Source organism: Drosophila busckii, chromosome 3R, assembly GCF_011750605.1.
Source record: "Drosophila busckii strain San Diego stock center, stock number 13000-0081.31 chromosome 3R, ASM1175060v1, whole genome shotgun sequence".
NCBI classification, from domain to species: Eukaryota; Metazoa; Arthropoda; class Insecta; order Diptera; family Drosophilidae; genus Drosophila; species Drosophila busckii.
In genome coordinates, this window is record NC_046607.1 from 17957522 (window position 1) to 17985331 (window position 27810).

Here is a 27810-nt window from a genome sequence, read left to right on the forward strand (position 1 = left end):
TGCGCTGGCAACAGCGCTGGCAATGACAAGGCACAGTGGTGCAAAAGTGCTACAAAATATGTAAAAATATGAAAAAATGCACTAAATTGTTTTTAGCATTTAGGCATTAAATAAGTTATGTTGCATGAATATTTTCTTTTCAATTTGTTTGACTGTGCAGCGACGACAACTGCTTGGATTTTGAGTTTGACAAGCAGCCGCAACGGCAACGCTGCGCTGCATTCCACGGCATATTGCAATTTTGTATTTTTAAATTGCATAATGTGCCAAGAAAAATATGAATACGAAAAACTGCACCAAAAAACATTAAATATATATTTGTTTGCGTCAACGCGCCAAGCGCCGATGCAGGCAGCGCAGCAGCCGCAGACGCGTGCGTTTGCTTATCACCAGCCAATAGACCAAACGCTCCAAGCCACAAACACTGCTGGCCAACAGCAACAAGCCGCTGGCAAAGGCAAAAGCGCCCTGGAACTCAGCGAGCGTCAAAGCCCTAAAGGCAGCCTCCTGTGCCGTGCGCTCAACGCGTTCGTGTATCATGCGCACCAAGTCCAGATCGCGTGCCCATTTCTGCAAATGCCCCGACTCGATGACATGCTGTATAATGCTATTGATGGAGGGCAGCAGATGATACTGCTTGGGCAGCAGCATTATAACCTGATAGACATACAAGGATTCGCGACGATCAAAGCAATATAATCTATTCCTAGGCACGCGTGCATTATAGAAGGCATGTTGACGTGATACGGCCACAGCCAAAGCTTCATTGTCCGCCGCATCGTTCAGGCAGTGCACAAAGTTGTAGCACATTTGAAACTTTTCGCGTATATACTTGAAGATCTGCAAGCAAACTTTAGTTTAGTGCAACGCTTGTAGCTTCATTTTGCATACACACCTCGCCTTGTTTATTCAAATGCCGCACATTGGCAGAGTTGACCATAATGGTCATCCGATTGCTGTAGATCTGCTGCAGATGACTGATCTGCGCTTGCCTTGTGGGCGTTGTCAGCGTGCTTATCAAAAAGCTCTGATAGGTATTGCTAAAGATAAAAGCCGTAAAGAATGCCAGGCCAAAGAGCAAGCGCATGGTTCTGGGCAAACTACTCGTGCTAATATTTAAAGATTGAGTTAAGAGTATGCCCAGCATGCGTAGGCAAATGGCTAGATAATTTTGTAGATTCTTTAAGTGCACGCCAGAGACATGTTGAGCTGCCAACACGGCCAACGAGCAGCTGAGTATGAACAGCAGCAACAGCAGCCAGGAGTTAACATGAAAGCTGGCCAGAAAGTTGAAGAAATTGTTTTTATATTTGGCCTTGGCCACACACCACGTCAAATCATCCTGATGATACGGTATGGAGCTGGAGACGAACTGACTTATGCTCGGATCCTCATCAATGCCGCCAACTATGATGTCTATTTCACTGTAAGTAGCATGAGTTTTGAAATTATAACTAAAGGAAATTAGGCAATCAAAGCTTCAAGATCTAATTATAGTTTGGACCTTAGACTTCGTAAGCTTCCCCATACTTCACTCTAATTTCATGACAACTCACTTCTCCATTAGCTGCTGGAACAGATGAAAGACATTGCTGCTCTGGGACTTGAAATTGATGCTAACATGCAGACGCTCGGCAATTGTTTGGAGCAATTGGAAATCTATGCCAGTTAGCTGCTGTTTGCTCAACGTTTGATCGCTGTCCGTTCCATCTTTTGTATCCGCATTATCGGCGCTGTTATCATAGCTAGCTGCATAGTCATACTCCATATTGGTTTCACTTGAATTGCTTGCTTCGCCTGCATCTTCTGCTTGCTCGTAATACGCTGTGTCTGTAGTTGGCTGCTCGCTGCTGGGGAATATATATGGCTCCCAGGGACCACGAAAGGCAGCGCGTATGGGACAGCCACTCAAATCGCTGGGAATTTTATCTTTGAACTTGGCGCGCACATATTCCTCTATGGTGGTTGTTGGTGCGGAGCTATTGGCCATCAGTTCGTCGCTATTAAACGCTCCGATTGCGTTACCCACGTCAAGTTCCTCATCGTATTGCTCCTCCTCCTGCTCTTCGTACGCTTCCACTGCAGTTTCATAGTAGCACGCATCTAAGGTGTCCACATTGATGACACGCTTGCCACAGTTGTTGTCCACGTGATAGGGAAACACAGACTTGACAAAGTAAGCGCCATTCTCCTCACTTTGGCCTATAATATTAATGTTCAGCAGCTTGTTGTTCATAAACGTCAAAAGTATCTCCACCATCAAGTCTGTCATCTCCTCATCGGTCTCCTCCACAGCTGACAAATAGACCACAAACTGTGCCAATGGATTCCAGTTTAACATGTTGCGCCACTGTGCAAATATCTCCTCAAAGTCTTCATTCTCCAGATTGTCCACTACTAAAAAATAACATTGCGGTTTCTCCGCCATGCGCCAAGCATCCGCATGCTTAGCACTTGGAGTTGTGATTAACAGGCTCCAAGGTTGCGCTGGCTGCCCATTCAGCTCTCGCAGCAGCGCCTGCTGCACATCCAAAGCCTGCGGCGTAACACTCAAGCAGAGCACAGCGCCGGACAAGTTTTGAGCCGAGTGGAAATACTTTTGCAGCAAGGCCAAGACACAGGCTGCTTGGGACTTGTCTTCAACGGGCAACTTCATTAGATTCATGCCAAAGCCGCTGACAGCAATGGGCAGCAGCAAAAGTGCCACGCCCACGCGCCAGCTAACGTATTGTAAGTGTTGTGTTGACATGTGAATGTAAACTGAAGGCAACACGCCTAAAATATAACGAACATAAAGCACTCTTAAGCTCTCGGGGGAGCCTTGAGGGCACTGCTATTATTAAGCAATTACGTATGCTAATTTTCAATCTAAGCAAATATAATTATTATTGCCCACTCTATATAGTTTGGTGGTGGTTATGATTGGACAGTCTTTATCAATCTTTACTCACTGTCATCTACGGGTTCTCTGTTAACAGAAATAACTAGCTGAATGTAATTTATGCGCCTTGCATTTATGACTTGTTAGCTACACCCAAAACGTAATAGTCATACGCCTAGTGCGCCAAAGCAATGCGTATCACACTGTGTGTAGCAATAAAAGCACAAATAATGAAAAAATATGCAAAAAAAAGGTTATTGCGTGAGCTAAACTGGCTGCAAACATTTACGCACAGCTTGAGCAAACGCAATTGCAATTGCAAGTAAACGCATTTCATGTGGAAAAACACTTTGCGTGCTTGTCAGTTATATGACAAGCTGACCATCAAATGTGCGATTACTTGACTGACTGGGCAAGATTTTGGATGCAGCGTTGCATGTTGCAGGTTGCAAGGAAACGCGCATAATCAACATAAGCACAAAATTTAGCAATTATTCTAGATTTTTATTTGCACAATTTTAAGAATTTGTTACAGTTTTGTTTCGAATTAAAACGTTGGCGCATATAATTTATTGAGAGCTTGTTAGCCTCTTTTATATGTAAAGCACAAAAATTGTGTTTTGAGTCGAGTAAAAGTGCAGCCGGTTTTGCATTTGCGTTCAAGAGCTACAAAATATGTTAAATATTGTTTTTTTGCACTTACTGCCAGGCGAGTAGATTGGATTTTAAAACAAGTTGGTAACACACGGCAAAACAAGCTTAGAAATAAATTTATGAACAAAAAAAAGTACAATACAAGTTATCTGGAAACGCCAAAATTATTTGTATTAAATTAACTGCAACACCTAATCAATTTATTATGCAAGTCAAAACTTCAACTCCTAACTACCAGTAACTAGTTCTTGCAGCAATAAATGACAGAAGTGTATTAACATTCGCGTCCAACCGAAGCGCTCCTTGTGTGGGCTACAGCGGTGTCAGAACTAGCGCTCAGCTTTAGCTTTGGCGTGGCGCGCTGGCCTTCATGCCAAGAGAATAGAATAAGAGACAGACAATGCACACACACACACACACACACGTGCAAACAGCTGTCCATGGCTTGATTTATGTTTAGCCAGAAGGAGCACAAAAGCTTGTGGTTAACAATGAGTAAGAAATAGCTGCAAGACACACACACACACACACACATTAATAGCTTTAATTGCATATGTCTGCTATCAATAAGCTAGTCGCTGACTGATTGTGCAAATCAGCTGAAACTGTAAACTTTTCAAAACTGGCTAACACACCCACTACGGTTGCTGCTATGAAGGTGGAGCCTTCAAAAAGCCACCTCACCTCTAATTGGTTAAATGGAGCACTTTAATCTGAATCTTAACCCAAACACTTAAGCTGCATTATGGGCATATTAGTTAATTGAGTTTTCGGCCGTATAAGACAAAAGCTAACGAAATGCCTGAAATGCTTGGACGCGTGTACAGACCTTGTCGGCCGTTAATGAAACTGTCAACAAGCAGCAGCGGCCACAATTATTATTGGGTGGCCAGACTCTGATTGATTCACATTAAAATCGCATTTTGGTTTGCTGCCTCAAGCAGACAGAAAGAAAGAGAGGGCATGCAACAAAATGAAGCAATGGCAATGATGATGAAGCGATAATGAAGACAAAGCTATGCGAGCTATGTGTCTGTGTATGTGTGTTTGTGCTTTTGTTGTCTATCTATGCATGCCAGGACAGAAAAAATTGCTAAACAAAAATAACAAGAAATAAGTAAGATCCAATTGCTAATGCTAAAACGAATAAGATTTACTCTAGCTAATATACAAATATATAAACATTTAAAGTTAAAGCTGCATTTAGCTGCTTAGTAAATGTATAACAAATGTTGTGTTGTCATTTAAATTTAAATGCTAACAATAGTTTATCTTAATACTCTTAGATTCTTTGCTACATAACTTAAATTCTTTGTAGCTTGCTAATAGAATAGTTATAGTTTTTTAATTAAATTTAAAAATAAAGCTATAAAACTGTTACATACTTGCAGTTGATTACCTAATGGCAACAGCGACAATAACAGGAGGTACAACAACTTATAAGTGAGCGTTAACGGCTATTAATCTTCAAGTGTGGAGTCGGCGCACATCGCCAGAGCCACAGAGCTGCAGCTACATATACATTTACAGCCATGGGCTGGAGCATGGACTTGCTTATTGGACTGCCCAGATTTGGCTTTAGGTTTCGTCTATCAAATTGGTTACTTTCGAAATACAAAACAACTAATGAGCGACTTTCAGGGCATTGCTAGTGAAGATTGTTGTTATGGTTGTTGTTGTTGTGAAAGGAAAACGTTTATAACAACGCGAGCATGCCACCTACACTCGCAACTCGCTGTCGACTCAAGTGTCGTAATCAATATGGTCAAGTGCAGAAAGCATGCGACAATGATAATGCTCAACGGACTGGAGGCGCAGCTAAGCGCTCTTATATCATCGACTGTAACTGAGATGCCAGCACGAAGACTGGCCTTGACTGCAAATTAGGGTGTGTGTACTCCGGCTAAGAACAATATTAACTACCTCATTAGCTCATAAGCCATTTAACTCTTTTGGCCAGAAAGTGAATGGCGCTCAAGAATTAATACGATTTGCTATAAGATGAACTTTGGCTAATTCAACAAACTGCCTGCTGATGCCTACAGTAAAACCACTTTTAAAACAAACACATGAGCTCAATGCACACAAGTCTCCCAAAAAATAACATAAAAAAAGGTAAAAAGCTGCGATACCGCGTCTTGGCTAATTCTGTTAAACCAGTTTAGCTATATGTATATATCTCGAGTTAGATATATATATAAATAAACTATATATATTTGCCGCTTTGGCGGCGCCAGCGTTTGTAGCCTGCAGAGGCTTGTTATTTTTTTTTCTCCTATGCGATTTGACTAAACTTCTGGTTTCCAAAAATAAGAAACAACAACAATTGCATTCAAGACTCACTTGACATTTCATGGCTTTTACTTTTTGTTACGCTATTACAATTTTGTGTATTTCTGTTTTTTTTTTTGGGCTGTCAATCGCAAACAAGTTGCTTGTCTAAAGCTTGCCCCAGTGGCCAAGTGCGCCAACTGTAGGCTTTCACCCAGCTTGCCACATGTTGTGGCCAGTTAAATGCAAATGACCCGTGACTAGATATAGATATTATGAAATGCAATTGCAGCTTGCAGCTGAGGCGGCCTACTTTGAGCAGCTACTACTACACCCAAAAATAATCTTAACTTAACAAAATTAACATGTCAAAAGGGTTACAAACGTGCAGCAGTCAGTCAGTCAGTCAGTCAGGAGCCAATGCTTTTGAACCTCTCAACTTGGCACTCAAACCAGTTGCATATAAAACGATTAGCATTTAAATTACAGCTTACATTTATTACATTTGATTATACGCCATACTGCCATATACTAAGTAAATAAATGTACATATATGTGAAGAGTGAATTTGAGAGCCAATACACTCACTGCTTGATTGCCATCTGCACGTAATTGCAATTTAATTACTTTTGTCAAAAATATTTTACAAACAGGTTTGCCATTTATTGTTTATATATATTTAACATTTTGTGTCACATTTTTGTGTTAGCAAGAAAGCAACACACGCTTTATTTATTTAAAACAAAAAAAGCTTGTTTAGCGTGTTCATAAAATATTTGCCAATTGCACATACACATGTCATTTAAATAAAAGTTGCCTACAGTTGTTCTCAACCCACTTGAAATCACTTGTCTAAGCATTTGCGCGATAAACGTTAATGAACTTGTAAATAGCCAATTACTTGCAGCACACACAGCAAAAAATAAAAACAATTTGCCACAAATGCGACAAAGACTTGCCACAGCAATTTGCGTATACGAACAGCATACGGAAGATGCATTTGAGCAGCAGTTAAAGTCTCAATAACTCAAAAGGTGGCCAACGGAGCGTATGAATTACTCCGCTGTCCATGCGTATAAGAGTGACTGCCACTGCAGCGGCTTAAAGCCGAATGCGCTTTATGGCACATGCCATTTTCTCGCCGTTTATCTTGCTCACATACCCTGCCAACTACTTGAAAGCTAAGCAGACAAGGCCTAAACAAAAACTGGTTGCCAACTCAATGAAATTTGACAATAGACATTTTAGATATTTTTTTATTTTATTATATATTTTGAGCCTAAGAATTAATTTTAAAACTAGTTCAAAACCAGTTGCATGTATTTATATTCCTTACACTTGTTTTAAATACTTTACTATTTTTTTCAATACAATATCTAATTTGTTTAATTTTTCTACAGGGTATTTATTCAAGCTTGACGCTTCTACATATGTATGTATGCAGCTTGCATATATATCATGTTTTGTTTTGTATTTTAAACTCTTATAAAGTGCGCTGAGCTTGTGATAGCAGTCGCAGTCGCAAAGCGGCAACCGCAACGCCAAGACGTGTCGTGAACCAAAAACCGAGAAAATTCAAACGAAATTCAAATTTGAAATTCGTAAACGAAACTGAAATCGAAACCGAAACCAGCTGCAAATACAACGAAAGTGTCTCAAATGTAAGCAAGCGCCAGCTTAACAAATTGGCCAAAGTCAAAAGCGCTAAGCGAGCGAGCAAGTAAAAACAAAAGACTTAGGCAACGAACGCGAACTGCAGCAACAGTGTCTGCTGTTTGGCACGTCGCCTATGCTGCGATTTTTAACAGTTAAAGTGCCAATTGCAGTGCAACAACAACAACAAGAGCAAACGCCAGCGCATTGTTTGACTCATTGGGGTGTAACCAATGCCACAAAGACACACCAATCCACACTCTCACCATATCCGCCTGCATTCTAAATGCAAAAGCGATTGAACGCTTAATAGCCAAGGGTAGCAATATGCACAATGTGTGTGCGTGTATGTGTTGCATATTGGCCAACAATTTTAGCTGCTTGCGTGCCCATATGAAGAACTGTGTTAATTAGACGCTCGCTTGCTTCAACGCTATGTTTTTGCTTTTAATCGAACACAATCGAAGTGCAAAACTCAGTGCATATGTGTGTGAGTGTGTGCGCGTGTGTGTGCGCTGCAGTTATAAGGAAGCCGTTGCTTGCAAGCGGCACGTTTGACCCCAGTGACCAATTTCATGCGCTTCCGTGCGGCAAAGTTTTAAGCAAGCTGGATTAAAAATATTGCTGTTGACAACAGCTCTAGTTAGCTGGCAATTAAAACTCGAAAAATAAACCTTTACCACACAGCATTCATTGTGCAACGCGTGAGAATATGTGCAAAAACCAGCAAGTGTTGCAGATAAGGCTACAACTCTTGTCTCTTGTTGTTGTTGCGCTCGTTGCAAGCAAATAGTTGAACTCAATTTGATTGTGGCAACTTAAGCCATTTGCAACGCTCGCTAGGGAGCCAACATCAAATATATATTAAGCAATCATAAACTATAATAGTCTTGTCATAAAGATGTATAACAACTGCCGGCACTTCAGATGCAAATTTTGACAATTTCTTTTATTTAATTTGTCTTTATTATATTGTTGATGGCTTATAAAATTTGTATTATGTCAAGCAACCAAATGAAACAAGTTGCTACATAATTCATATTTTTTTTTTGAAAGCTGTCAACAAATTTCTTATAATTGTTGTGTCGACTTGAAAGGCGCTGTCTCGCCAGCTTTGTGATCTTTACGAGGCCGCAACAGGCCTAATTTAATGCCAAGTTGACACAGCTGCTGCCTCTGCCGCAAATTGCTTAAATTTCCGCTTTTGAATTAAACGAAATTATATAAAGTAAATGTGTAGCAACTGCACAGCCTTGACATTTGGCACTTATGTAATTTATCAAACGTAAAATAGTGACAAAAAATTCAATTAAGCTGTCTGCCTAACAAGTCCAAATCACACCGAAAGAAAGGCCTAACTAAAATGACGTTTGACCAGCTGTAGTTGGTTTTTGAAATTAGCTTGTTGGCCTGCTTAAGAGTCATAAATCATATGCGCTTCAGTGAGCCATAAAAAATCTACAAATTAAAATCGAAATCGAAAAATAAATGCAAGTTTATTCAATTGATAAATGCAAGCTAATGCCAAAGCAAAGCGTGCTGTCAGTTGGTCTTGTGCACAAAAACTTTTTGACTTGGTAATTAATAGCAGCAGCAACAATTTAAATTTATAAAAAACAGACCACATAGCGCGTGATTAACAGCTTCAGCTTGTTACGTGTACGGCTTTAGATACACGTACTAACAGTCGTCACACTAGCCTGTTGGTCAGTTGGCAACAAATCTAATCTGCATACAATGCTAAGATTTAATATATACTATTTATAATCTGCATAACTGCTTGGCAATATGGCTAGGGCCAATTAACAAACTGGGCGGCACTGTTAAGCGTTTTCAAACGCTTCAATGCACTCGTTTTTCATTCGAAATTGTTTTTCAATTACTTTATAATGTCTGAATCGTAAAGAACTCTCAGCTACTATTATTAGCTATAAAACTTTTTGTGGCTAAGCTTGAATAATCCGCAACGTCATCAAAATTTAATTAGCTTTTAAATAAGCATTAATAGAAACTAATCAACTGTAGTCATTTATAATTTATTTTTAATGCTATTATTATATAATATTTTGTGTAACTAAAGCCAATTATAATATTTTTTAATAATTTTGTATCTTTATTCATCTAGAGCCATGGCACGCCTACTTCTTGCGCTTTGCCTGGCCTTAGGTGCAGTCAGTCAGCTGACCCAAGCCTCTGAGCTACAGGTGGCCAAGCAATGGAAGGTGCTGGACTGGAACTTTCCATCAGGAGCTCATGCCAATGATCCTAAGTTTTATAGTCCCAAGAACACGCTTATCACAGGCATTGCTGTAACGCAGGATCGCATCTTTGTTGCCACGCCCAAGCTATTCTCGGGTGTGCCCTCCACTGTAAGCTGGGTGCCAAAGGCACAGTTTGGTGACTCAGCCAAGCTGCAGGCCTATCCCGACTGGAGCTACTCCAATACCGCGCGCACCAACTACAACTGCAGCGATTTGATTTTAACATCAGTTTATCGCCTGCGCGTTGATTCATGCAATCGATTGTGGCTGCTGGATGCTGGCGTTTCCCGTTCATTGGAGGATTACGAAATAACCTGTCCGCCCAAAATACTGGTGGTAGACCTGAACACAGATCGCGTGGTGCGTCGAATTGATTTTCCACGTGAAGTGATACGCGGTGAGACGCTGTTCACCAACATGGTTATTGATGAGACGACAGCCAAGAGTTGTGATGATGTTTTCGTTTATATAACGGATACTGTGGAGCCAGGCATTATAGTGTTTGACAGCAGCAAGGATGTAACCTGGCGTCTATCGCATCCAGGTGAGTTCAAACTCAAAGTAATATTAAAAAAGCTGACATTGATTGATGGTTTTTATAGCTATGTATCCCGATCCGGACTTTGCACAGTCGGAAATACACAACGATCGTTTTGTGCTTATGGATGGCGTTGTTGGCTTGACCTTTGATGAGCGCAATGGCATCGTTTACTTCCAACCGCTGGCCACAGATCGGTAAGCCAAGCTTCAATGCATACTAAGCAACCTTTAATTATCTTATTTCTTTGCTTGGCAGCGTCTTCTCTGTGCACAAGAATGTGCTGCGTGCTGGTCCATTGGCTGATGGTCAAATGCTGGATGTTAAGCTGGTGGGCAAAAAGTCCTCCCAGGGCATAGGATTGGCCGTGTCGCCTTATGACAATAGTTTGATCTTCAGTCCGCTGAGTGAAACGGCGCTTGCTGCCTGGAATCCTGCCAACAATCAGCAATCGGTGCTGGCCCAGGATGGCGAGAAGCTGCAGTTTGTGGCAGATATAACGACCACACGTGCTGAGCCTGGTGTAATCTATGCCATATCCTCCAAGTTCCATCGTTTCTTCTTGAAGAATCTCAATACCAATGAGTTCAACAATCGCATAGTGCGCTTGGAGCTGCCTGCAGCAACTGGCGTCAGCACCTACAAGACTCCTTATACATCCTTGACCACGCTGCCTACAGCACCTGCGCACAATAGTTTGTTATCCTTTGGCAGCAGCTATCACAGCACGCCCACACACTTTCCCCAGACGACAGGCAATGCGCTGCAGAGCTATTTTACTAGTCCAGCATTGAGCACTACGCTGACCACCAAGGCGCCTTTCAAGTTCCTTTCCAGCGATCTGGGTAGCTATGGCATACGCCAAACTTTTACGCCGCTGAACACCGGATTTCCACCCAGCAAGGCCGAGCGCGATATCTATCAGCCTTCCTATTTGGATAGCTTAGCAGCTAATCCTTTGATCGCGCCCACAGCCGCCGCCGCTCATGCCCCAGTTGTTGCGCCTGCCAGTTATCGCCAACGTCACCACACTCATGCTGGCTACTATTATCAACATTAAAGAAGTAGAAGAAATAATGTTTTCTAAATTTTGAAATTGCAATTTTTTTTTGCTGTAAATAGAATGTATATTTTTATTTATTTTTTAATTTCTTGTATATAGAAATTGCAGCTATTTTAATTTGCTTAAAATATATAAACGTGTTTGTACAATACTCATAAATTTTCAATATCTAATGCTATCTATGCTAAAGTGTTAATTAATTGATTTAACAAACTGTAGCTGTATATTAATTCTGACAGCGCTGCACTTAAAGCTGACTTTAATGAGCCAGAAAATCATATTCAAACCAGTTTATAATTTGTTTGGCTTTTTCTTCATTTTTATGATACTTGTGGCAGCTTCATGTTTGTGGTTTCGCTGCCAGCAACTTGTTGCTGCCAACAGTTTTTACTTTTAATTATTTTTGCAGCCAGGTTATTAGCATTAATAGACAGCAGTCTAATTGATTAAACGCTTGCACAACATATTAGTTGCAACTTGAATTACAATGTTGGCGTAGTTTGTTATTTTTGATGCACTTTGCAATTTTTTTAATGAATGAGACAGTTGTGCGGAAATATGAAACGGATTTGTGCCTTCGTCTTAATCTCAAATAATTTGGAATGTAGCTTCTGCTTTTGTCGAAATTATTGACAAAGTGTATGCCGTAGTCTTGACAGTCTTTGAACTTAATTGCCATTATATTCTTTAAATTTGTTGTTATTTTAAAATCATGCGTCTACGTAATGTCCCTTGGAACAGTTGTTAAAATAATCGAAACTAGTAATATACATAGTTGTGTAAACACATATGTTTATGTTTATAATAAATAAACAAGCGCTTGAACTTGTCAGCTTACGTGCGTATAGTACAGTTACAACTAGAAATATTTATACAAGAATTTACGCACTAACTGGTTAAAGCTCTAAGCAAATAACTTAAGAAGCACATGCAATTGCTCATAATTTGATAAACTAAAACATTTTCTTTCAACAACTTTTTACATCTAAGGTTAATGCTTTATATGTTAACAAACAGTTCAGTTGATAAAAGTTTAAAGATTTCAACTGTAATAGCAAACAGAACAATTCTTTAGAGTTCACTTCGCTCATGCAGCTGTTACAACATTTCAATTTGAACTTGAAAGATTTGGTATAAAAAATCAGCGTTCAACTGTAACAAATCATTCGTGTCAATCTACTGGTAACAGTAAACATGAGAACCTCAACAATTTTATTTGGATGTGTGCTGCTGGCCCTTTGTGTGGTGAAGCAATCCGTTGGTGAGCCTTGCACAGCTCCTGACACACCAACAGGTTGTACGGACTGCACAGATACTGCCAACGTGGCTCATGCCGACTGCACCACCACCACTACAACAACTACAACGGCTGCTCCAGGAGCAGTAACAACCTCTGCGGCAGGAGACACCACAACCGCGGCAGCAAGCGCATCCACAACATCAGCAGCATCGGCGGCTTTGGCCCGCCTACGGAGAAGAATTCTGCTTCAGCGTCGCAGAGCCGCCAGGCAGCGCCGTATGCAGAGACGTCGTAGACAGCAGCAGAACAGAAGACGTAGACAGCAGCAGAACGGAAGACGCCGCCGTCGTATGGGTTAGGCCATTCAACTGCCACCATAGAAGAGTTTGCAGCATTTTATAATTTTATAAAAGTTTTATGCAAAGTGCAAGTCTTAATGCAAATAAAATGATTATCATGCCAAAGTTATTTTAAAATTATTGTCAAAGTCGAGCAATGGAAAGTTTGCATACTAAAATTAGACAAAAACTTGGACAAAATATGTAGACAGCTGCTTAAACTTTGCTTAGACAGTCAAAAACAGCGAATAATGCGAAAGTAAATGTTTACATTGCGAATCCCATAGTTACAGTTGTGAAAACAATTACTGCTACGTCAAATCGCAGAGATAAGTTTTGCTATATAAAGACAAGTTAGAAGCTATCAAATCATTCGAGTCCACCAACTGCTAACAACATGAAATTCCAAACTATTCTAATGAGCTGCCTGGTCTTGGGCGTTTGCCTGATTAAGCAATCCGACGCAGTATCCTGCACAGATGTTGGTGCTCCCCCCGCCCCCGATTGTACTGATTGTACTGATACAGCCAACGAAAATGAGCCTGATTGCACCACTACTACCACCACAACAACAACAACAACAACAACAACAACAACAACTGTTGCTCCCGATACCGATACCGCGACGACGGCCACTGACACAACAACTACTTCATGCACCGCAACCGTCGCTCGACTGCAGCGTCGCATCAGAAATATGAGAATCAGAATGCGTCGTATGCAGCAAGTGAATAGAAGACTAAGAACCAGGCAGACCGGGAGGAGGGTTGTGCTTGTCCCCGTCAGGAATGGAAATCAGGGTGGCAATAGACGCCGGGTTTTGGTTAACAGAGGACAGCTTCGAGGTTAAATCTATATAAAAATGATTTTTTAAACTAAATAAATGTAAATTTGTGCAAAATTAACAAACATTGGGTTTATCGCGAGTCTGCCTTTCCAAACGCTTTTAAAACATAAACATACATACATGTATATGATGGCTTTGAAAATTTTGCACACATTGCTCTAATTTAGCGTTAAAATTTATAACTCTGATCAAATATGCAGCCAACAAAAATTGATTTGTTATATTTATACATTTGCCAAATTCAATCAACAAAGCAAGCTAGGAAACTAGGGCACAGCCGACTGTGGCATACCCATACATAGCGTTTATTTAAACCAATTACTAAATTATTGTCTATCCAAAAATACTCTAGATGTTATCCATAATGTTTTTTGGACTTACAGTAGCAGTTTTACAAATTTGAAATGAAGGTTGAACTTAAAATTGGTAGCCTTTACTTTACTATTTATACTTTTTCTACAGAGTCTTAAAACGGTAAATAAAAAGTGTTTTTGAAATTAATTGCCAACTTAAACTATGCCTCAAAGTCGAAGTCGAAATTCAAACTACACTGACTGCACTCGGAATTGCCTAACGACAACATTTTCCGGCATGCTCAAATGCTTGAAGATCAATTATCGCGTGCAGCGTTGTAACGTTGTTGACATGCTGCAGGCAGCTTAGTGGGCAAGGGGACGTCCAGCAAGTAGGCGTGTGGCACTTCTTGAGCAATGTAAATAAACATGCAGCATTCGTTAGAAACATGTCTATAAATCGACAAGTACTAAGCACCTGACAGGCAGCTTAGGATTGACACAAGTTAACGCACACAAGTGCGTCCCAGGTACTACCTGTTGCCGGCATCCTTTGTTTGCCCATTTCGTCAATTAGGGCTTGTTAACACAGGTTAATGTTCGGCGGATGGTTTGAACCAAGATGAACGGCTTACCTACACCTGCCGTTTAGTATTTAGGCGGCAACAGAGCCTAGACTTTTTAATTTCCTCGTAATGCATAGGCTAGTTTATGCATTTGTTGCTAACAGTGGGCATTGCCCACCACAGCAACAGGTAAGTTAAATATAATTGTTTATTTATTTCTTTATTTATTGTACTTTAGTACGCTGAACAGTTTTCTATAGGTGGCCATACCACTTCGCTTGGTAGCCTAATTAGCGCCGAGGCTGGTCAGCTATTTCGTATTTTGCACACCTGAGCGCCTTAATTAGTTGGGATGAAGAGCCTAACAATCCTAAGCCGCTGAAGTTCGTCACTGGCCTCAAAATTAATCGCAATGGAAATGGTGTGCTTAGCAGCAATCCTAAGTTACGTTATACAATAATACGCCCTGCACAGTTGGTGCCTACAATAAGATTATTTTAAAAAGTAACCGCTATCGCTTGTCGAAATTTATTGGTCTGCCGCCACCAAAAATATTCTAGTGTGCCACACTACGATTTGTACATTTTTCAGCACTTAAATTTATCGAAAGAAGCACATCGAAAATCGTCTTTTGTTTACGTGTTTCATTTTAGTTCTTTTTTTATAATTTATCAAATATATATAATAAACCATGGTGAACATGACAAATTTACAACGCTGGCTTTTCTATGGCACTCTTTTTGCGATTCCCTACCTGGCCGTTGTCCTGGGCAGCGTAAAAACTCAGCTAACTTCCAAATACTTGCTGCACATCCAGCTGTTGCCGCTGTTGCTGTTGGTGCTCTTTGGGGTAAGAAGCTGGAAAGCCAAACAAACTTGTGAATAAACTTATTGATTTGTTATTGTATTGAATAGATTTATTCGGTGTGGACTGTGCTTTATCGCGTATTTACTTTCAACGACTGCCCCGAAGCCGCTAAGGAATTACAAGCGGAAATTATCGAGGCTCGCAAAGATTTGATTTCCAAGGGATTTAAATTCCGCGACTAAAGTTGAGCCGGCAACCGATTTAAGAAGAGATTTGTGCATGTTATGTTATTCTGTAATTCCATTAATTATAAAGCTGTGTTAAGCAAACGTACACTTTGGGAGTTGTTTACATTTGTGGTATGTAGATACTAATTGAAAAAGTTCGTGTAAGGGAATTCGATTCTCTTACTAATTAGCATGCATGTTTTCCCAAGAGAGCCGCGCTCACATAGCTTTAGGCAAGAGTAACAAACGATCGTGCATGCTAACAAAAGACCCAGCCCAAAACTCGAATTAAGCATGCATGCGCGCTCTCTGCCTCTTTGACACGCTCTCTCTCTCCGGCTTACGCTCAGTCTGGAAAGCAGCAGAGGTTAGCGCAGCCCAAGCTCTGACTTGAATCAGCTCGTATACGTTATACTGTATACGCCTAGACATCAACGCGTTCACATCAAGCAGCGGCTAAGTGCAAGTGCGTGTTAAACCAAATAAAATAAGAATCATTTAAAAAAATAAAAGAAGCAAATTACCATGAGTCACAAAATCATATTATTGGTGTGCTTGGCTGCCACCGTCTGCAGTGCGGCTAAGGTAAGTTTTACGTAATCTCAGCAAAACAAAGCCATGGCTAAAAATCAATTTAAAATGCAAGAGCTGTTGGGGGGAATGACGTCGTTGGACAATAGCATGAAGAACGGGTCAGGGTTAGTGCTGCAAAGCTAAAAAAAAGTGGGTAAGAGGTACAGATACGACTTAGTCATACATATGTATGTATATGCAAAGCTATTAGTGTGTATGTATGTGTTGATAACTAATTGTAAGCCCATAGCATATGTACCAGCAACAAGTGGTACGCCCAATAAAGTAGGTTGAATGAACTGAGGAACTGGAAAATGCCGCTAATGAAAATTACATTTTCATGTGTTTGTTTGTATGTATGTATATGTAGCGACACACATGAATAATTAATTTGATAAATATAAATTTTCTCTCTTGGGTTTGTCGCGACTGTTGAGTCCCGAAACCGGTTTTTTGTTATGCACAAGTTTCCATTTCATCGAACGTATTTGTTGTTGTCCAAGCCACCGGCCACCGGCGGCCCCTGCTCTTGGAAGTCGCCCATTCCAATAAAAACTTGTTGTCGCTGCTGATGGGGCAAGAATGAAACACAACACAAAGTTCTTGCTACAAATGCCGCATTAAGTGCTGGCTTGCACCCATTAATGTTTATAACAATAAACGTTTGGTATTCATAATTTGCTTGATTGCTATTTTGTTGTTATTATTGCAACTATTATTTTTGAAACTGTTTTTTATCAACTGCGCATCATAAAGTGGCTTAGTCACGTCATTATTATAAACAATTTATTGTGCAAAAATAAAAAGTGCCCCGAATTCAAATTGCTAACCAGTTTTACCCGCGCAGCTGTGAATTGAGTTTACCCTAATACATATATTTATTTAAAAAAAAATATTTCGTACTCGCAAAATTGCAAAATTACAATGTCTAAAACCCGTTGTTTAAATATATACAGTTGTGTTTAGACAAAGGCAAATCTATACATACATTTAGGTAGAAACAATTTCAAGCACGTAACAAGCGTTAAGTGAAGTTATCTTACCTATATTTTTAGAGATGCGTCACTTAGGCTTATCTGAACAAAAGATACAGATACTTAAAATATATCCTTATACTGGAAGAAACAAACGATGCACTATTTGTAATGTTTTCTATAAGAAAAGCTCTAAGAAAATTAAAGTATTTGTCGTTTGAATTCTCGTTAATTTTATAAGTTCTCTGAGTAACTTTTATGTATAATACTAAGAATTAACTTACATAATTATTAGTCCGCTTTTCATTAACCTTTTATGACTCAGCTTTTTTTCATACTACTATAAAGTTGTATCAGGTGTAACTCTATGACTCTTTACATAGCTCAAATAGTTTAAATTAAATAAATTCGTTGAATTAAATTCTTAAAATCAAGCTACGTTTACCAAACATTCAATTTAATGTCAGTCTTTAACAATAACCAAATTAAAGCCTTTGTTTGAGTTTTGAGAGTACAAACACCCCCACGCCCACTCGTGTCAATTCAACCGAAACTGCTTTGCATGTCCAGTAAAAATGCAAATTGCAACACAGCGACGCGTTCACATGCAATAATGTTTGTCTCTCAGGCCGGTAAAGAATGCATTATACTAGGAAAACAAGCCTTACATTTTGAAAGATTTATATTCAATATTATCTCTTTTCACAAATAAAAAATCAGGTGCCGATTGCCATTTACTATGAATCGTTGTGCCCGGACAGTGCCAAGTTTATTACCGAGCAGTTGCATCCGGCAATGAAGACCGAGCTGCGCGATGTTGTCGAGCTTACATTTGTGCCTTTTGGCAAATCCCAGGTGAGTCCTAGACCACAATACAAAACACAATGCTTCATTATACAAATGCCTCATTTGCGAACAGTACGTCACACAAGGCGCGGACGTAACGTTCACCTGCCATCATGGTCCCAATGAATGCTACGGCAACAGGGTGCATGCCTGTGCCATCGAGCATATACAGGCCAACTCCTATCAGACTGAATATACACGTGAATCGCTAACGCTGGACTTTATCAACTGCCTGATGCGCGCGGGCAAGAACTTCCCGGATAATGTGTATCCCGGTCAACGTTGTGCCGCCGAGAATCACATCAACAACTGGGAGAATATCAAGACCTGCGCCAACTCCACAGATGGCAGTCAACTGCTGCGCAAGGCCGGCGAAACCACCATGCGTTTGAAGGAGCCACTGACCGGCGTGCCCACCATTTTGTTCAATGAGGTAAAAGCTTAATTAAACCATTAAATTATTCGCTTATTTAAGACATTCTTTTGCAACTTTTTTGCAGCAATTCGACAAGAAGAGCAGTGATGGCGCCCAAGTCAACTTCATTGGCACCGTTTGCAAGTATGCCGCAGCGCCTCAGCCACGCATCTGTGCCCAGCACAACTCCGCCTCGGGTCTTGGTGTTAGTGCACTGTTGGGATCCATGGTGGGTCTCTGCTTGCTGCGTTTCCTATATTAGGGTAGCCAAACCAAGAAGCTTGCATTTGCTTTAACCATTGCGTCCATTTTTTGAATCTCCAGTATGCTATAGTATTTGCTCTTAATTGTTTCTAAAAGCTTCAAATTGTTTAACACATATGTCTGCCAATAAGCAAGAAATGTAAAATGTTAATAAAGAATTAATACCTATATATTAAGCACTTGCCTACAAACATGTGTTAGTGAGTGTTTGTTATTAAATATTTTGATTTTGTATGCGGGTCAGCAACAGCTGCTTATCGTTGTAATAATTCTGTTGGCGATAAGCTGTAGCTTTAGCAACAATTGTTGTAAACAATTCAATTTGCCAATGCAGCTAAATATACATATGCATATATGTATATATGATTTAAATTTGAGCTTCAAAAATTGAGTTAAGTGCTACAATCAAAGCTATATATAAGCAATTATAGAACTAATTGACTAAGGTCAAAGTGCGTAGACTAAAAATAACTTGGCTGGCAAATGACGTAGTTGAGCAGCTGCGTTTTGTTTGCTGCACGGTGGCAGTTGCCAATCCAACTGATAAACTCCAAAGCTGACGCACTCTTTCGAATAAATCTCTGCACGTCGGTACAAAGGTACAAAGGAAATTACCCAAAGTCGCGGGACACCCACGCAAAACCAATTCAACTTATTGCCCGCTGGCTACAAATGGCGCTGCATATATTCGAGCCGAGGCGCGCTTCGTTTTAGCTTCGGTTGCTAGCGCGCTTCTGATTGGCTGCATGTCACCCACACAAACACACACGCACACGCTTACGCTTGACGTGCTCTGCAGAGACGTCCTGCAGTATAAATCTGACCTGCTTTTGGTCTAACGCATCATACGAATTTTGGCTTGCAGTCAAACGACAACGTGCAAATATCTTATAAACCAACAAAATCATAACGAAGCTACAGCAATCAATCTAAATTTTTAGCTAACAAATAAAAGTGTCTAAGCTGTGACTATTTGTTTTAATTAATATAGTTCTACTCACTCAATACAAAAAAGTGGTAAGTTGTACAATTTAAGCTTTAATCACATTAACTATGCTCTAAAGCCTGCGGGCCCTGCACTTTGTTTATTTGTATTATTATAATTGAATCAAAATTAGCTTATGGGTCATCTGGTTTGTGGTCTGTTGTCTCAAGTGTGGGGCCTAACTTTTGCCTTTTGCTTGCTTTGATTAATTTTTAATCACATTGCCAAAGGGCGCGCTCTTCAAAGTTTGCTGAGCAGCTTCCTTTCCTCAAACTTGCAAGTCAACAATTTAAGTACAGCGGCTGCATTAATTATGCATTCAACATCTTAACGTGCAACAGGCTACATCAAATAACTCCTTTTAGCTTGCAACTTGTTGCTAACTGAATTTATTCAGCAGCTTAGCTCAAGGTAGCACTTTTATTTACTTTCCTTTTGCATAAACTCGTTGCAGTTGTTTTTTTTTTTGTCAAAAGGCTGCAATTAGCTTTCATTTGAGCTGCAAATAGAATTGCGCCCATCTAAAGTAAATGTAACTTTTTTCTTTTCAAAGTGCGTCGGGATATGAAAAGTGAAAACAAAAAGGTTAAATGATACTTTCAGTTTGTAATTCAAGTCTTAATGCATAACTGTTTAGTCTTACACTGAAGGTTTACACTAAAGGCTAACAATAAACTATAAGATGTATCGTCTTATTTAAAATTTATAATCATATTGTGATAGTTATTTTCTATAAAAAGTTGACTCAGCTAATCTGTAAAGAAGCTTAAATTAAATTAAAAGTTTTTCTTTTACTGCTTGCTGTTAGTTTAAAGCGTATCTCTAAGTTGATATACCCATTTATTATGGAACACTATCGCCCACCCGTTAGTCTCATAAGCTTTGCCCATAATTCCATGACAAAGGCACGCTTTTCTAAGCTGTTCTATATACATACATATATTCATAATAGATTTTGTTTGATTTTGTTTGTATTTGTATATAATTATTCTGTGCTTAGTATTATCAGCTCTGGCTGCTGATTACAAAGAAATTTCACACGGAAACAACAAGAAAAAAGCAACAACTATGTTCATGAACTTTGCAACGGGCAGATGTTAATCAATTTGAAAGGCAAGGCGAGCGGCGCATGGGGTGGGATGGCAAGTGCTGCTGCACCTGTGGAAAGTTTTTGAGATTGATTTATGTGTGCGGGTGTTGGGTTAGCCAAAATGCTGCTGTCGCATTATAGCCTTATTAGCTGACAATATTCTGATAGACAGGGGGCCCACAAATTGATAAGCCACGCGAACGTGGCATACTTGCCACTTGATGTAGACACATAGCGCCGCTGTCAACGCAAGATAAACAAAGTAATAACAATAATATTATTGTTGTTACAGCGCTGCATAGATAGCACATTGTTGATTTTTATTGCAGCCACATTAATTAGTTATTTATTATCTGCCGAGTATGAGTATATTTAAAGTGAGCTATCAACTGAAAATAGCTGCAAATGTTATTTATAACAATACATGCCAGGAAAGCCCGCAGTGGCAGTGGCAGTGGCTTGGCGTCCTCAGGCTGACACGATTTCTGCTCGGCGCCGATTAAGAGATTCGCAGTTCAAACTCAATCGCTTATCAACTTATGCCGAGGCGGACACAACAAGCTCGAATATATTCTGTTTTTCATTTTTTAAATAATTGGAGCTGACAGTCTACAGCGTTGAGCATGGGCTCTTCAGTTAGCGTTGCGGTGATTTAAAATGTAAAAGCGTCTAACAAATTTAGTTGTGGCTGCGCTGTTTGTTTGTTGGCGTGCGAAACAGAAGGGCTTGAAAAAAAATTGATTGCAATCAGCGCAAAGTTCGTAGAAATTATACAACTAAAAATTAATAAAATAAAATACATGTAAAATACACGAATAATTATTGCGCTACTGATAAACAAGACCGTCAATAACTTGTTTGTTTTATTGTCTTTTTTTCAATCTAATCAAGCTTAGCTGCGTTGAGTTTGTTGATTTTGAAAAACAGTGCATTTAGTGTAGGACACGCGACCAGGTTTGTTTTTTCACAGCAAATTAATTAAAAGTTTTCGTTCGTATGACAACATACGCGTCGTATGATTGATGTGACTGTGGTAGAAGTAAATCGAATGTGCAGCATATTATGTAAAACGTGCTTAAACAAATAAGTTTAGCTTTTATCTAAGCTTGAACTAAACAAAGATATCCGCAAGCTGCTGACTGTTAAGGAAATTCAAAGCACGTAATAAACGAGCATTTACTTAAGTTGTGCGCTTGTCACACATACACACACACAGACACGCAGAGATGCGCATACACGTGCGTTTGCTAATTGTCTAAATGTGGGTGTAACATAAATCAAAGTTCAAAAGTTTTGTGGCGAAGGCTTAACTGCTTAAACGCATGTATGCTGATTGACTTTGTGCTGAGATTTTCTAATTAGTGCAGCATACCCGTAGGCGCAGTGAGCATTTTAGCTGCCACACAAACACACACACGCACAACCTGTTGGCATTCCAAGCACTTTAATTGTATTTATTTTTCTCTTTCTCTCTCTCTTTACAGTTAATATGAAGTCCACAATTTCATTACTGGTTGTCATCTGCACTGTTGTGTTGGCCGCGCAACAGAGTCAGGCGAAAAGTGAGTAGCTTACAGTGCCACTCATGAAATATTCATAGAACCTTCCACGCAAAAAACAAAGCCATAAATGGCTGACAAGCGGAACTCACACACGCACACGCAACACCTCTACGGTTTTACGAGCTGACAGCATCAATTGTTACAGTTTAACCTTAGCAGAAAACAAACAAATGGTGTAGTCGTCCCCTATCGACAGGAACGTCATTGACGTTGCTCCTTTATGGCATTTGTTTATGCAGCTGCAATGTGTGGCATGCACATTGCTCTTTCAATTTTACTGACATCGGCATTATGGCATTTATAACCTATTTATTTGCTTTTAAATTGCAATTTAAAACTTTTTGATTGCCAGCACATTAGAACATAAACTTAGCTTTGGGGAGCCGTAATTTAACTAAATAAAATTGGTTCAAACCAGACACGCTTCAAGTTTGAGTCCCATCTGAGCTTGCCTTTAATGCCAAATATTTATTTATTTTACATTTTGCTCGAGCGGAAGCTTAAATATAGCTCGCAAGTCAACAGTTTATTCACAGACTGTGCAAACAAACACAAAAACACAAAAAAATACCATGAGAGCAGCCGTTTTTGTCATGGAGGTCACATGCTTATCAGAAGTCGACTCTCCGGAGCATTTGCCAGCGATTAAAGATTTTTTCAAATGTTTGTTACCATAATTTCCCACATAATAGCATCAAGTTAGCTACTGCCTAACTGCTCTGGGGAATTACCAAAAGCTGCAACAGCGGGCTTAAACTTCTACTCACAGCTAACTTACAGTCTGTGTCTATGTGTGTGGGTGTGTGTGTGTGCTTGTAATATCGATTACAATTCCTGGCCAGCAGCGTTTGCAATTTCTTGTAGTTCTTGCCCTGGCCTAATTCATTTTGTATTTTTGCATTTGCACAATTTTGATTTTGACTTCAATTTTGCAGAGGGTTGTCAGGCCTATGGCCACGTCTGTTATGGTGGGCATGGGAAACGTTCCTTGAATAACGGTAACGCTGCTGTAGCCAATGAACAGGAGTATGGGCATCCCAATGGCAATGGCTTAGTGGCCTCCACTAACGAGCAAGCGCCCGTTGTGCCCGAGCCAGACTTTGATGACTATCCGTCGCGTCAAGTGCTCTATAAGATTATGAAGAACTGGGTAAGTTGATGCAGCTTATTAATTTATTTGCTTGTTTTTTTTTTAATTTGCATACTTCCCACAGTTTAACCGTCCTCATCGGCCAGCAGCGCGTTTGAGTGAGCTGGACTATCCCATTTCCGGTGAGAGCTTTAATCGCGAAATCTCTTTGAATGGCCTCAACTAAGCCAATAGCTTGGCCCAACTAAAGCATGCACTGAATCCAAACGAATCCCTTTCAACAGAAAAATAGCGTAACTGCAATATTATCAATTACTAAATGCATTTGTTATTTGAAATGTTTCATCGATGTCTACGCATATCTAAATAGCGCCAAGCATTTTCGCCACATTCATGTGTAAGTGAAGGGGTAGGAAATCACACTGAAGTTTTTAGGGGCTGGTAAAGATTTCAGTACAACATAAAACATATACTACAAAATAAAGCAAGATTAAACCCAACGTCTGCGTGTTTTATTGCTTGTTACACAGTGTATAATTTTTCGATTTGTTAAAAATATGCAAACATGTGTATTTAGTTTGTAATTAAAACTCCTATTAAACTTAATAATAATCATTAACAATTATATGTAATTTATTATTAGAGCTGCTATTGTACATATACTTATTTATATGGCTCACCAACAATCTTAATCTTAATTGGTATAGAAAATAAAATACAAGTTTATGATATAAACAATATGCAAACATAAATAATTGCGTTTTATTACATTTTAAACTGCACAGGATCTAATCTTGAAGTTTAATTTAACTCACAAATTCGATTAAAAATCGTAAGAAGGGTTGGTGAAAGTTTTAGAAAACTTTATGTTTATATAGACGATGTAGAGGCGGAGCTATGCGTTTTAAGATTGTGAGTGAGAAAAAAGAGTATAGAATACTATTCAGTGAGCTAGTACGGTCTAAAAAGAATAATTGTGAACATGTATTCCAAATTTTATGACTTTTAATCTTGATACATATTTATGTAAATTCGAATTTGAAATTACCATGGTGAAACCGCCGACTTTCGTTTGATATCGATAGCTGATAACAACTTGGCAGTTGCGCAACACTGCAATGGATTTTGCAGCATTTGGTCACACTGCGCTCCAAGAGTTATTCACACGTGCTGTTTTGAAAACATTTTATTAAAGATCAGTGCACTAAAAAGCTTAACTATATTGTGGAAATGACACATCTGCAGGCAGAAAGCAATGCGGCTGCAGAGACCGAGCATCCACGCGGCGTCGTCAGGGAGAGCAGCGTGATATTCCGGCGTAACAGAGCGCTGGGCTATGTGAGCAACCAAGTTCCCGCGGTAACGCGCTATGTAAAGCGCCGTCGGGATACACTGCTGATCACCTGCATTGGACGCTCCTTCCAAGTGTATACAGCTAGTCATTTTCGACTGTTGCATGTGAGCGGTCTGCATCCGGATGAAATTACTGCAATGGCAGCGGACAAAATGCACACGTACACGGCCAGCAACAAGTGCATCTATGCGTGGCGCGCTGGCAAGCATATAAGACATGTGTATCGTCATGACACCGACGTGCACCTATTGCTACCATTTGGCCCCAATCTGATTGCTGTTGATCGCAGCAATGCGCTTAAAGTATGGAATATACACACAGATGATGTGTACTTGGATGTGCCCTTCCACAAAGAAGAGTTTCTCATCACGGCTATAGCACATCCGCCCACATATGTCAACAAGATTGTGTTGGGATCGCAACAGGGTCAACTGAAAGTTCTAAATATCAAGAAGAACAGTATTCTATGCACTCTTAGTCGACACACCAGTCGCATAACCTGCATAGAACCAGCGCCAGCATTGGATGTGGTGGCTGTAGGATACGGCGATGGTTCCATTATAGTCTTAAATCTGAAATTCGATGAAGTGGTTGTGGCGTTTAAGCAGGACTGGGGCATGGTTACCAGGCTGACGTTCCGCACAGATGGTCCACCAATATTGGTGTCAACGTGCAGCAATGGCTATATGGCCATGTGGAATCTAGAGGAACGCAAGCTGGCTGGTCAGCTTCAGGCGCATGAGGAGACCGTAACCACGGCTGTTTGCTTGCCCAGCGAGCCGTTAGTGTATACCACCTCGCCCGATAATTCCATGAAACTGTTTGTTTTCGATATGCCCGATGGTGGTCCACGCCTGCTTCGCATACGCGAAGGACACACAAAACCGCCGCTGTGCATACGCTATCATGGCGCTGCGGGCGTGTCTATACTCTCTGCTGGCGAAGATTCCACTCTGCGCGTATTCTCCACCATATCCGAGTCTCTCAACAAGAGTATGGGTAGAGCCTCCTACAATTCCAAGGCCACAAAAAAGAAAAGTATGTATATATTGCGCTTTGCCTCAACATAAACTAATCTATTTTCTTTCGCCAGCTCGCTTTCAGTTTGATAAGTACAGCATGCCGCCCATAGTAGAGTTCACTTCGGACGTAGCACGCGAGAAGGAATGGGACAACATTGCCGCCATACACGCTGGCATTATACAGACCACCACTTGGACATTTGACAAGAGTCGAATGGGAGAGCATCGTTTGGTGCCCACGCAGTTTCAAAACAAAAATCGCAGTGACTTTCAAGCCGAGACAACCTGCATCATTATAACGCACTGCGGCAACTTTGTCGTCATTGGCTACAACAGTGGCGATGTCGAACGCTTTAATATACAATCCGGATTGCATCGGGGCAGCTATGGTGCGCCCAATTCAGCGCATGAAGCCGCAGTTCGCGGTGTGGCCAGTGATAATCTTAACCAAGTTTTGGTCACGGCCTGCTCCAAGGGACTTGTCAAGTTTTGGCACTTTAAAGGCAAATGTAAGCTAGCAGATATAAATGCTAGAGACATGGTTGTAATAATTTGAATTCTTTTGCAGCTGAGAAGCCAATGGCTGTGCTCCGCTTAGCAGATGGCGTTGCTTTGATGCGACAGCATCGGGAGAGCTCAATGGTGGCCATTGCCCTCGACACCTTTAAGATTTATGTGGTGGACATACATACGCGCGTTATAGTACGCAAATTCGTAGGACACACAGGCAAACTCAACGATATGTGCTTTAGTCCAGATAGTCGTTGGCTTATCAGCGCCGGCATGGACTGCACCATTAAAGTCTGGGATATACCCTCCTCTTATATGATAGATCACTTCCGTGTGGAGCGTCCTTGTATATCGCTAAGCATGTCACCAAGCGGCGACTTCTTGGCCACAGCGCATGTTGGTCTGCTGGGCCTTTACTTGTGGGCCAACAAAACGCTCTTCAATCAAATCTCGCTGCGTTCGATTGAGCCGCTTGATCCAGCGCCCTATATAGGACTGCCTACTAATGTATGCGATGCCATGGAACTGGAAGATGCCATGCAAGAGCTGGGCATAGATGAGGATGACGATACTGCAGAGCTGGGCGAGTTGATCAATGAAAAGTATAAGTCCCCCAAGCAACTGTCGGATGAACTAATTACGTACTCTGGCCTTGCTGCCTCGCGTTGGCAAAATCTTTTGGATCTGGATCTTATTAAGCAGCGAAACAAACCCAAGGCACCACCCAAAGTTCCCAAGCAGGCGCCTTTCTTTTTGCCCACCGTATCGGGTCTAGAGATGCGCTTTGATGTCAGCAATGCTGCCAATGATGATGGCTCGCGAGTACTGCAGCTGAGCACGCTCAACAATCTAACAGTTTTTGGCAAAATGCTGGAGGAAACTGCAGAAAGCGGCAACTATCAAAGTGCCGTGGATCACATAACACAATTGGGTCCTTCTATGATAGACTTTGAAATCAAGTCACTGCATCCGGATGGTGGCGGCACTACATTGGCCATGGTGCAGTTCCTCAAGCTCATTGAGTTTATGCTTAACAGTAATCTGAACTTTGAGCTTGCGCAGTCATATCTAAGTGTCTTTCTACGCTCACATGGACTTAGTTTAACGGAGAATCCCCAACTGGTTGAGGCGCTGCGTAGTGTTGCCAAAGTGCAACAGGAATCCTGGGAGCGCATTGAGAGTAAACTGATTTACAACATTGGTGTTGTGTCCGCCTTGAGAAACTTTGCGCGTTAGGTTCGTTCTATATATTTAAACTATTTACTTGTAGCTCCTTGTTTTTTGTAAATAAATCTACAATCAAATTTAAAAACAGTATTTTTAAATTTTCTACACCTGATAGTAAAATTTCCCCATAACAAAAAGACATTTGTATTTGCAATTGTGTATTAATTTGTTTATTTGTTATATCCGTTTAAACTAACGCTTTTTTATATTATTTATGCTGGAATTAAATAACTTAAACATGTTCCTAGACGCGTTTGT

At 40.4% G+C, this 27810-nt stretch overlaps 8 protein-coding genes across 12 annotated transcripts; 7 read left to right on the top strand and 1 right to left on the bottom strand.

The window, feature by feature from the left end:
- Positions 1-327: 327 nt before the first annotated feature.
- LOC108601387 lies at positions 328-2749 on the bottom strand. Its single transcript, XM_017989287.1, has 3 exons — positions 1557-2749; positions 896-1424; positions 328-840 (listed from the first exon to the last, which is right to left on the bottom strand). The coding sequence occupies exons 1-3, from the start codon at positions 2747-2749 to the stop codon at positions 328-330; spliced, it is 2235 nt and encodes a 744-aa protein (XP_017844776.1).
- A 4566-nt stretch (positions 2750-7315) lies between these two features.
- On the top strand, positions 7316-11367 carry LOC108604765 (major royal jelly protein 1). Its single transcript, XM_017994359.2, has 4 exons — positions 7316-7467; positions 9585-10264; positions 10323-10455; positions 10517-11367. The coding sequence occupies exons 2-4, from the start codon at positions 9589-9591 to the stop codon at positions 11316-11318; spliced, it is 1611 nt and encodes a 536-aa protein (XP_017849848.1). The 5' UTR covers positions 7316-7467; positions 9585-9588; the 3' UTR covers positions 11319-11367.
- Positions 11368-12515: 1148 nt separating this feature from the next.
- Positions 12516-12943, top strand: LOC117134865 (protein new-glue 1-like). The gene has a single exon (XM_033294159.1). The coding sequence runs from the start codon at positions 12516-12518 to the stop codon at positions 12918-12920; it is 405 nt and encodes a 134-aa protein (XP_033150050.1). The 3' UTR covers positions 12921-12943.
- A 353-nt stretch (positions 12944-13296) lies between these two features.
- Positions 13297-13749, top strand: LOC108601388 (salivary glue protein Sgs-3-like). The gene has a single exon (XM_017989288.2). It carries the CDS (start codon positions 13297-13299, stop codon positions 13747-13749), a length of 453 nt encoding a protein of 150 aa, XP_017844777.1.
- A 1483-nt stretch (positions 13750-15232) lies between these two features.
- On the top strand, positions 15233-15740 carry LOC108602646 (dolichol-phosphate mannosyltransferase subunit 3). The gene is made up of 2 exons (XM_017990792.1): positions 15233-15455; positions 15521-15740. Exons 1-2 carry the CDS (start codon positions 15297-15299, stop codon positions 15653-15655), a joined length of 294 nt encoding a protein of 97 aa, XP_017846281.1. The 5' UTR covers positions 15233-15296; the 3' UTR covers positions 15656-15740.
- Positions 15741-16063: 323 nt separating this feature from the next.
- Positions 16064-18888, top strand: LOC108602055 (GILT-like protein 1). Its single transcript, XM_017990069.2, has 4 exons — positions 16064-16225; positions 17908-18042; positions 18107-18466; positions 18534-18888. Exons 1-4 carry the CDS (start codon positions 16166-16168, stop codon positions 18708-18710), a joined length of 732 nt encoding a protein of 243 aa, XP_017845558.1. The 5' UTR covers positions 16064-16165; the 3' UTR covers positions 18711-18888.
- Positions 18889-19583: 695 nt separating this feature from the next.
- Positions 19584-23939, top strand: LOC108602079 (neuropeptide CCHamide-2). Of its 5 annotated transcripts, none has more exons than XM_017990101.2 (4): positions 19584-19729; positions 22272-22349; positions 23285-23499; positions 23564-23939. In XM_017990101.2, exons 2-4 carry the CDS (start codon positions 22277-22279, stop codon positions 23663-23665), a joined length of 390 nt encoding a protein of 129 aa, XP_017845590.1. In that variant the 5' UTR covers positions 19584-19729; positions 22272-22276; the 3' UTR covers positions 23666-23939. The 5 variants fall into 5 exon arrangements, with proteins under 5 accessions (XP_017845590.1, XP_017845589.1, XP_017845592.1 ...); XM_017990100.1 differs by lacking the exon at positions 19584-19729 and adding an exon at positions 21305-21446; XM_017990103.1 differs by lacking the exon at positions 19584-19729 and adding an exon at positions 21517-21544.
- A 591-nt stretch (positions 23940-24530) lies between these two features.
- On the top strand, positions 24531-27616 carry LOC108601799 (WD repeat-containing protein 36). Its single transcript, XM_017989734.1, has 3 exons — positions 24531-25831; positions 25887-26324; positions 26384-27616. Exons 1-3 carry the CDS (start codon positions 24670-24672, stop codon positions 27559-27561), a joined length of 2778 nt encoding a protein of 925 aa, XP_017845223.1. The 5' UTR covers positions 24531-24669; the 3' UTR covers positions 27562-27616.
- Positions 27617-27810: the final 194 nt, after the last annotated feature.

Coding starts and splice junctions, on each gene's coding strand:
- LOC108601387 (XM_017989287.1), bottom strand. CDS start 2,749: ATGTCAACACAACACTTACAATACGTTAGCTGGCGCGTGGGCGTGGCA. Junction 1,425..1,556: donor TTCCAGCAGCTAATGGAGAA/GTGAGTTGTCAT, acceptor TGCTACTTACAG/TGAAATAGACATCATAGTTG. Junction 841..895: donor ATTTGAATAAACAAGGCGAG/GTGTGTATGCAA, acceptor GTTTGCTTGCAG/ATCTTCAAGTATATACGCGA.
- LOC108604765 (XM_017994359.2), top strand. CDS start 9,589: ATGGCACGCCTACTTCTTGCGCTTTGCCTGGCCTTAGGTGCAGTCAGT. Junction 10,265..10,322: donor CTGGCGTCTATCGCATCCAG/GTGAGTTCAAAC, acceptor TGGTTTTTATAG/CTATGTATCCCGATCCGGAC. Junction 10,456..10,516: donor CAACCGCTGGCCACAGATCG/GTAAGCCAAGCT, acceptor TTTGCTTGGCAG/CGTCTTCTCTGTGCACAAGA.
- LOC117134865 (XM_033294159.1), top strand. CDS start 12,516: ATGAGAACCTCAACAATTTTATTTGGATGTGTGCTGCTGGCCCTTTGT.
- LOC108601388 (XM_017989288.2), top strand. CDS start 13,297: ATGAAATTCCAAACTATTCTAATGAGCTGCCTGGTCTTGGGCGTTTGC.
- LOC108602646 (XM_017990792.1), top strand. CDS start 15,297: ATGGTGAACATGACAAATTTACAACGCTGGCTTTTCTATGGCACTCTT. Junction 15,456..15,520: donor TGCTGTTGGTGCTCTTTGGG/GTAAGAAGCTGG, acceptor TGTATTGAATAG/ATTTATTCGGTGTGGACTGT.
- LOC108602055 (XM_017990069.2), top strand. CDS start 16,166: ATGAGTCACAAAATCATATTATTGGTGTGCTTGGCTGCCACCGTCTGC. Junction 16,226..17,907: donor CCGTCTGCAGTGCGGCTAAG/GTAAGTTTTACG, acceptor ATAAAAAATCAG/GTGCCGATTGCCATTTACTA. Junction 18,467..18,533: donor CCACCATTTTGTTCAATGAG/GTAAAAGCTTAA, acceptor ACTTTTTTGCAG/CAATTCGACAAGAAGAGCAG.
- LOC108602079 (XM_017990101.2), top strand. CDS start 22,277: ATGAAGTCCACAATTTCATTACTGGTTGTCATCTGCACTGTTGTGTTG. Junction 22,350..23,284: donor GCAACAGAGTCAGGCGAAAA/GTGAGTAGCTTA, acceptor TCAATTTTGCAG/AGGGTTGTCAGGCCTATGGC. Junction 23,500..23,563: donor ATAAGATTATGAAGAACTGG/GTAAGTTGATGC, acceptor TACTTCCCACAG/TTTAACCGTCCTCATCGGCC.
- LOC108601799 (XM_017989734.1), top strand. CDS start 24,670: ATGACACATCTGCAGGCAGAAAGCAATGCGGCTGCAGAGACCGAGCAT. Junction 25,832..25,886: donor CAAGGCCACAAAAAAGAAAA/GTATGTATATAT, acceptor TTCTTTCGCCAG/CTCGCTTTCAGTTTGATAAG. Junction 26,325..26,383: donor TTGGCACTTTAAAGGCAAAT/GTAAGCTAGCAG, acceptor ATTCTTTTGCAG/CTGAGAAGCCAATGGCTGTG.